This window comes from Phyllobates terribilis, unplaced genomic scaffold (genome assembly GCF_046119375.1).
Source record: "Phyllobates terribilis strain yellow unplaced genomic scaffold, ASM4611937v1 Scaffold_2__4_contigs__length_985480577, whole genome shotgun sequence".
Lineage (NCBI taxonomy): Eukaryota > Metazoa > Chordata > Amphibia > Anura > Dendrobatidae > Phyllobates > Phyllobates terribilis.
Window position 1 is genome coordinate 749,511,529 of NW_027362762.1, and position 9,308 is coordinate 749,520,836.

At 43.2% G+C, this 9,308-nt stretch overlaps 1 protein-coding gene across 1 annotated transcript; it reads left to right on the forward strand.

Moving 5' to 3' along the window:
* The first annotated feature begins 202 nt into the window (after window positions 1–202).
* Window positions 203–7,749, forward strand: RPL8 (ribosomal protein L8). The gene is made up of 6 exons (XM_073667270.1): window positions 203–323; window positions 1,864–2,007; window positions 3,983–4,124; window positions 6,710–6,928; window positions 7,280–7,395; window positions 7,556–7,749. Exons 2-6 carry the CDS (start codon window positions 1,870–1,872, stop codon window positions 7,712–7,714), a joined length of 774 nt encoding a protein of 257 aa, XP_073523371.1. The 5' UTR covers window positions 203–323; window positions 1,864–1,869; the 3' UTR covers window positions 7,715–7,749.
* The last annotated feature ends 1,559 nt before the right edge of the window (window positions 7,750–9,308 follow it).

Sequence of the window (9,308 nt, forward strand, 5' to 3'; positions counted from 1 at the left end):
TTACAGACTGCGGTGCTAATAGTAAAATTGTATATGGGAGACATTACTTCAGAAATGTAGAAATAAGTGCGTCATGTGAGTAAGGAAGCCGCTCCAGGGGAGCCCCTCTATCCCCCCTCTATCCCCTGACCTCACTGTGTAGTATTAGTGACATGACTACAATACACCGTGATTAGAACAGTGTCTTGTAATTTCCAGAATCAAATATGGCGCCGTCTAGTCTCTGACGTCACTTCCCAGCGTGCACTGCGTCATCGCGTTCTCCGGAAGAAATCGTCCGTCTGCTGCTGGGAACTTCCTCTTCGCGGATAGCCCGGGCCTAGGTAGGATCATGGAGCCGAGTCTCCCGTCCCTCCATCGTTCGTGAATCTCAGCCATCCTGCCCAGCCGGACTCTTCTTCCCGGGACTCCAGTGTCTGGGAGCCTGGCCGTGCACCATGGCGGCGTATTGGGTGCAGTGATGGGGGTTATGAGACATACTGTTACAGTGTGATGCCGGGCGGACGCCGGGGTAGTAGGAGATGTGTGCTGGCTGGGACTTGTGCTGACATTAACCCGTGGTGAGACATCCGGTAAACTAGCAGCCATAGGCACATGAGACCGGGGTCCTGCGCCCGTGTGCCCCGGGCACTGCCGCCTTGTATCTGCGCAGTCAGCGGCTGATAACGGAGAACACTGGCATCACTCAGCTTTCACAGCATATAGAGTGACTGTTTATTATAGGTGACCATGTGCCTCCATAGCTGCCTGTTCCTCCAGACCACACCTGCCCCATACCCGGCACTGGCCTGCTAGCTTGTGTTGGAGGACCTCGGTTGTTCTGAGCATTGTGGTCCGCGCACACGCTGTGAACCGTGGACGTGTGAATGCCGCGTAAGATGGCGGTGGGCCTTCTGCTTCTCATATACACAAGGCTTGGTCGAGGTTCCATGTGTTCATGGGGAGAGAGCTGTTGTCAGACATTTTCGGCAGCCGCTTATCTCCCCCCGAGAGCAGACAACCCCAATGTTACTTCCCAAACCTTGTTGTCTCCCTGACCTAATCTGCTGTGGTATCACAGAGCCCATCACCCTGTACACATGGGATGGTCGCCTGGCATCCCCCCCCATGTTAATGTGTTTGGGGGGGGGCCTTAAGCTGCTGGTGGTGACTGTAAATCCCAAAAAAGCAGAGGCTGCACCCATTTCCGATGAGTTAAGACCCCCAAACACTAGATGGTTATCAGCTAAATGACTTTTCTGCCGGCAGCGATCTCCCCAGCTCTCCCACCCAGGAGCTGCTGTTTTCTCTGAGCGGCTGCCACGCATCTCCGGTAGTGGTTTATCTCGGGGAGCACAAAAGGATTGGCAGTCCGAAATCCGGCATGCTGGATGTTTTATCTCCGACGGCATCTGTCCAGGATCCCCATGTACATTACTGTCCGCTCACGTTAGTAACAGTTATGGGACCCCCTTTGTCACCAGTGCCAGGTGTCGGATAACACGGCCTTTACAGCTGAAACATTGCATTTGTGAAGAAGGTAAAGTGCTGCCGCCGTTTTTTGGATTTATAACCATTGGGTCCCCTGAGGGTCTTATACCACCCAACATATATATATTTTTGTGTCAGTGCTGCTTTTCACTTCTTTTTCTAGCAGAGGTTTATCTTTCCTGAAATTGAATTAAGCGTTGAAATTCCACATGCCTATCCTTTGTTTGTTGGGGGGAGTCTGGCAGCCCCCCATAGACATAAGATAGCTGGCACTATGGTGGCCTGCCTGTGCTCTAGTGTGTATGAGTATCTCTTTCCTGGCCTTACTAGATGGTGACTTGTGCTCCTCCTTCTTGTTAACCTGTAATGTTTCTGTTCTGTTTGCTCCTACAGGTCACAATGGGACGTGTAATCAGGGGACAGAGGAAAGGTGCCGGCTCTGTTTTCAAAGCTCATGTGAAGCACAGGAAAGGCGCCGCTAAGCTCAGGGCTATCGACTTCGCTGAAAGACATGGCTACATCAAGGGTATTGTGAAAGTAAGTATTCTCTGATCAGGTGATGACATGGAACTGCTATGAGATGGGCTGGTACTGTATACGGAGGGCTGCGTTATTCTGCCGATACTACAGTAGGGAATTGAATGAATGAGATTCTTGACGTTTGTAGTAGTGAATCATTGGCTATGGGATTCAGTCAGGGTTTCCATTTCCCCTAATTACTGAGCTGGGGGATGGGGAAACTCACCTGCTGGATCAGCACCACCCCTCTGTATTCAGTGATCTCCCCTTCCTGGGTTCCTGGCATCAACATCCAGAGGTGGTGTCACGTTAGCTCTGCAGCTCAGGCGCAATGTGATCAATGAGTGGCGACGAATCGACTGCAGCCCTCAGTCGAAATGTTAATGCTAGGAAGCCATGCAGGAGACACAGCACTGAGCATGGTAGCGGTGGTGCCAGTCCAGGAGATGAGTTTCAATTTTTGACCCACTACTAAGGGGTTTTCAAGTAGTGGAGAAACCCTTTGATACATGGTGCAGATGCATGCTCACGTCTGTAGCTATTCCTCAATCTGACGTGGCATGGTGCTGCTCATGGCTCTGCTGATGACTTAGGAGCAGAGCAACCACGGGTGCTGTCTGAGGTTCCTGCAGCCAGACTCCTATAATAGTATGAGATGGCTACTGAAGACTAGGAGATGAGGCCTTCATCTGTGCCACATGGGCACTGGGTAGTTTGTGTTGCAATATTAGAGGAAGCTAGGACAATAAACTCTGCAGTCTACTATTCATTGTAATCAGAGGTTTATTACATGCAGTTTCCTGGAATATTCTATCTGTTTAAATTTAATATAAATAAATGTTAAAACTGGATGCCAGTATTCAAATTTTTGTTTTGAAGACTGCCAGATCTGTTGATGTAGAAAGGACCGTGAATACAAAAAGCAAAACCACAATAAGACCAGTTAAAATTCCCCCAAAATTCAAGAAAAAAACACAGTAAAATAATCAGTATTTACCTGCTCAGATCTTCACACCTAAATGCACTACCAGGGTGCAGCAGACCCACATAAAGATGGTGGCTACACAGGTGCAAAATACTGATGAGACAATCACTCACAACCTACCATTTCATGGAGGGGGTGACTGCTTAGCATTTGAATTGCACACAAAAAAGGCTAGTCTAGGGTGCTGTTCACACTTGGGTGGTGCATAGTATCCGGCTTACAGCCTATTTGTTATGCCCATACTATTAGATTAGGCGGGCTGCCTGGTACTATCCAAGTGCACCCCATGGGAACAGACACCCCAGTTTACATTGTCAGCACTGATGAGCCCGGCTGCATGCTGGAATAAAAAAGTGCAAAAATGCATATATATATATAATATGACGTATTAGTCGATATTTTGGCCAAAATACGTAAGAGCAGTGAACCTGAGCATCCATCATATAATGTACCATGTACATAACTTGTACTCTTGGTGTGTAAATCAACACCACAGCTGATCTGTCAGGGCATATTGAGGACGGGCTGACTTTTAGCATTTCATACATTTACACCAAAGTTGTTTTTGCATTTTACAACATGTGAACCATGACTTGTGAAAGCGCCTGCTTGTGATCACAGCTGGTGTGTGCACCTCTTATGTTCCCGGTGTCTGTTGGTTTCCTTTTATTGGTTCTGACCATACCAAAGTTTTCAGGCATTTTGATGGAAATGTCTCTCGGTCTTTTAGAAGTTTGTCTGTTATAAGAAGGTGGCAAGTATATAAAGGAATTGGGGTAAAAAAAATCCGGTCTAAATTGGGGTTGTTTTTTTTAGAGCGATGTTGGAGAATTTTTGCTGTATTGGTTGTGGCTGCTGTGCTGGATACTGGCTCCAATGAGCATCAACAATAGAAATAAAAAAAAAACTGTTGCTAACCAAAATCTGCTTGGCATATTATATTATAGGCATGAGTACCTGAAATTCCTTCTTTGGTTTGAGAATAATAGCTTTCTTCCGGTTGTTTAGGACATTATCCATGATCCTGGCCGTGGTGCTCCTCTTGCCAAGGTCGCCTTCCGAGACCCCTACAGGTTTAAGAAGAGGACTGAACTGTTCATTGCTGCTGAGGGAATCCACACTGGTCAATTTGTCTACTGTGGAAAGAAAGGTATGCTGACTAACGTGTGAGCGCCATTACTGATTACACATATTTTCAGGGGTTTAGTTTTGCAATTTCTGGATCAAATACCCCTTCTTTATTCTGATGAGTTTTATACCTTCTTGGCATGCTCTCAATCAGCTTCATCTGGGATTGCTTCCAGTGAATAGGAATGCCTCGTTGAGTTCATTTGTAGAATCATTGGCCTTCAGTAAATGTATTTTGCAGAGGCAGCGTTGGTACACAGTTCTGTATAGTGCTTAATTCTATTCCACAACTGTTCTAAGCCAGAATATGGCAAGAACCGCTAGACTAAGTAAAAAGATGATGATCCATCATAGTTTTAAGAGATGTAAGTTCAGGAAAATTGCTAGAACCTTGATGGTATCCTCTAGTGCAGTCATGAAAACAATTGCTATGATGAACTGGCTATTGTGAGGACCGCCTTGGGAAAGGAAAATCAAGAATTACTTCTGCTGCAGAAGATAAGTTGCCAGACTCAGAAACTGCACATTTACAACACCAATAAGTCTTCTTAAATGATACACAGACCTATCTCGGTCTTCTCTGGACAGTTGTTGTTGAGAAGCAGGTCTTCATGGTTGAATTACTGCAAAGAAGAAACATGTTTGGTTCAAGAAACACAAGGAGTGTACATAGATCAGTGTACACTGTATTTGTAAACCACAAAAGAAAGGTATAAAAGGACTAAAATATTAAGTATAATTCATATATTTTATTACATTCAAATACAGACAACAAGACAAAATTTAAAATATAAAGCATAAAATACAGCTCAGGAGGGGGATGCTCACAATAAATATTGCACATGGATCTCCCATGTAAGAGAGTATAGATTTATATTATTATATGTGCCAGCCAAATTTGATTAACAGTAATTAAATATACATGATTCACCTCTAAATAGCAGCAAAAAATAAAAATATTATAGGGAACACCAAAGAATACCAAAAAAATCAATATATAAATTAACAAAGTGCTTGTGCAATAAATATATATATGTAAATTGATTACCAGGTGTATAAATACCATAGTAAAAGGGATAGAATAATTAAACGCTGCTAGGAGAATGAAACCATCAAACAGAGGTTTTGGCTGCAAAGAATCAAGTCATGTCTAAGCCCCAAAACAAGGGGTTACATAAATAATATAACAAACAAAGGAGACCATGATGATAAAGTTAAGATTGGAGACATACCCCAGCCCCCTCACCACTCCAACGCCGTTTCGCTCCTAGCTTTGTCAGGGAGTGTGGTCTCCAATCTTAACTTCATCATCATGGTCTCCATTGTTTGTCATATTATTTATGTAACCCCTTGTTTTGGGGCTTAGACATGACTTGATTCTTTGCAGCCAAAACCTCTGTTTGATGGTTTCATTCTCCTAGCAGCGTTTAATTATTGTATTGCATTTTTTTTATGGTATTTATACACTTGGTAATCAATTTACATATAGATAGATTTTTTGGTATTCTTTGGTGTTCCCTATAATATTTTTATTTTTTGCTGCTATTTAGAGGTGAATCATGTATATTTAATTATTATATATTCAATTACCGTTAATCAAATTTGGCTGGCACATAATAAAAATCTATACTCTTTTACATAGGAGACCCATGTGCAATATTTATTGTGAGCATCCCCCTCCCCCTCCTGAGCTGTATTTTATTTGTTTTATGTTTTTAATTGTTTGTCTTGTCTGTATTTGGATGTAATAAAAGATATGAATTATACTTGATAATATTGTAGTCCTTTTATACCTTTCTTTTGTGGTTTACATTCAGAGTTTGAGGTATTTGGATTTATTTTTTGACATTTGTGGTATTTCGTTCTCTTTATAGGATTTATATTACGCTGTATTTGTAGTCTGAAGTGACTTCTTCCACGTTGAAGGCACACTTAACCAGCATGGTTACCACATCTCTCTGCACTGGCATGCCATCCAATCTGGTCTGCATGTAGTGGGAACATCATTTATGTTGTAACAGGACAATTAACCAAAACACATCTGTAGGCAATGCAATAGCTATGTGATAAGAGGAGGAATGGAGTGCTGCGTTAGTTGACATGGCTCCACTGTCACGTGATACCATCCCAACCATCTCAATTGTGTTATTGGAGTATGAGTGAAGGCACATTTGGAAAGCTATTCCTGGTGACTTTGACGCTGCTTGGTAGAATGCCACGGGTGTGTAAAGTTGTCATCAGGGTAGTTTGAGCCTAAGCTTTAACACATTCATTCATGGTTTTGCTGCCTTCTGTCTGAACTTACAATGTGCACATTCCAATAAGAACAAGGAACAGGTGTCCAAACTTTTGACCAGTACTGTTCATCTCCCTGCTGCATCCACTTTGGGTAAAAAAAAACCCCACTGCTAAATATGTAATAACATACAATATGCGGCTCAGCTAGAATGTACAAATACATATGCTTGGTGTTATTGTAAAAATATTTTTTTTCCACACTTCATGCAGTTTCCTTGTCTAGTTTGTAGCACAACAGTCCTGTTGTGGAGGGGGTGGGCATCTACTTCAAAGCTAGCATATAAACTAATATCATAATTCTGCTTTCAGCTCAGCTTAACATCGGCAATGTCCTCCCAGTGGGCACAATGCCTGAAGGAACCATTGTGTGTTGCGTAGAGGAGAAACCAGGCGATCGTGGCAAACTGGCCCGTGCATCTGGCAACTATGCTACAGTCATCTCCCACAATCCTGAAACAAAGAAGACCAGGGTGAAGCTGCCTTCTGGCTCTAAGAAGGTCATCGCTTCTGCAAACAGAGCAATTGTTGGTGGGTGTTAATGTTCACGATTATAACTCCAGTTTTTATGGATTTCTTCTTTAAAGGACTGCCAAATGGTGAATGGAGTGTCACAATTCCATGTACTAGTTGGTGCTCACGTAACCATATGTATGTGTAACCTCGATTTACCTGGCTTATTAATTTTCTTTTGAGAAGCCGAACGAGTCTAGTTGGCACGTTACTGCACATATGCAAACTGGTCACGAAACCACCTACTAGCACATGGAATACTGGGTAATATCTCCCAAGCCTAGAAAACCCTTTTAATGAAAGTTGTATATTGTATTATAAAGCATAAAATGGACAACTTCTATTTTAACCAACCTTTTTGCAATGCAGGAGTTGTTGCTGGAGGTGGACGTATTGACAAACCCATTCTGAAGGCAGGTCGTGCCTACCACAAGTACAAGGCCAAGAGAAACTGCTGGCCACGTGTCCGTGGTGTGGCTATGAACGTAAGTTTTTGTATACTGGTTTTTATGTACTTGTTTTGGTGTAGTGAGCATAATGGTTGAGGGAAGACCTTTGGGTCTGCAGACAATCTACAATCCTGACATGGATATTGGTACCTAATCATTATGCAGTCTTGTTACATTATTCTCTCCTTCTCTGCAGCCTGTAGAACATCCCTTCGGTGGTGGTAACCATCAACACATTGGTAAACCTTCAACTATCAGGAGAGATGCTCCAGCTGGTCGCAAAGTTGGTCTTATTGCTGCTCGTCGTACTGGTCGTCTACGCGGCACAAAGACTGTGCAAGAAAAGGAGAACTAATAACTCATGCGTAATTTACATAATAAACTGTTTAAAAAATGATCTTGGTCTTATGGTGTCTGTATAGAAAGACTTGCGTTTCTTGTCAATACACTAGAATGGTTGAAAGTTCTCTAAATGTGTCAACAAGAGCCTGTGGAGCTCCTTGATATTAAAGGGAATCTGTTACCAGGTTTTTGCTACATCATCTGAGGCGCATATGTGGACATACATCCTGATAGCAGCAATTTGTAGCTTACTGGGCTGCTTGCTGCAGTTTTAATAAAATTACTGTTATCTGCTGCAGGTCTACCAGTCTCTTGACGACTGAGCACTGTATAACCCTGCCTAAACCAGTGATTAACAGCTTTCTATGTACACTGTGCATAGGCAATAAGAGCTCATACATAGCTCATGAATATGGAGGGCTAAATGGCAGGAGGCTTACAAGTCCTTTAGTGATAAAAAAAACAAACACTTGGCAAATCTACAGCAAGCATCCTAGTGTTTGCTGAAATCAAGTTCTCTGCTATTATATTATGCTGTTCTTAAGGGAAGTCTAATCAAATTGGATTGCAGTTAGAGAACGTGAACTCTATTACCACCTATGGGAAGTAGGAATCCTACACGTCATTATCGACTCTTTAACGAGCCTTGAAATATGACTTGGGATAAAAACCAAATCAGAATCTCATTTGGTAGACACGGTATTTAGGGGTACTGCCCTCGTCGGTACAAAGTATGAGATCTGATTTGGCTGGGTGAAAGGCAAAGACTGGATCTAAGGGGTAAGGTTTCTTCTTGTGGAGAGTGACATGCCAGGACTGGCACATCAGTATGAGAATTGCATGCTACTCTGGGAAATAAAATATGCAAATTGTCTCTTTGTAATGACGATGAAACCAGGGGTCCCTCAGCCTTTCTCTGGTAGAAGTGGAGACTCCCAAGGAAGAACTGTCTCCCCCGCAAAGGGGGCTCTGGGTTCCGGCGGCTGCAGCCCTGTGCACAGCTCCAGCGTGTGCCGCAATATGGCAGAGACGGCACTTTTGGTTACAAAGGGAACGATACGCGAACCTCTAGTGAACGGTGTGTGTTCCACAGTGGAAAGCACTTCTGTGATTTTTGGAAAAAAATGGCGCCAAACTGAAAATTAAAGGGGAAATGCCGTTTTTTTTCTGATGATGCAGATGGACAACAGGTGAGAAAAGCTATTTCAGGAAGGGGATGGGACTAAGGTTATCAGTCAACCAGCTCACCAGTCATGGCAGATCAAACCACTGGTTGTTCTGATAGTCCGACTGAACCTCCAGTCAAAGTAAGTTTACTGAATAGTTCCCCTTTTCTCACCCCATTCCCATTTGTCTGCAGTAGTAAAGTCTTGTGCTCCTTGTCATTTTAGGACAAGGAGACACCTAAAAAAGACACGATGACATCAGCTCCTAAGAAAAGGAGATGCGCCATCTGTAACAAGACACTACTGGACACATACGGGAAATGGCTATGCTCTACCTGCATTGCAAAAGTTGTCGAACATTCCTCCTTCAAGTCAGATTTAAGAGCCAGAGTACGAGAGGAAGTGCAGAGTACTGTTACAGACTTAGTCGCTCCTCAAGGT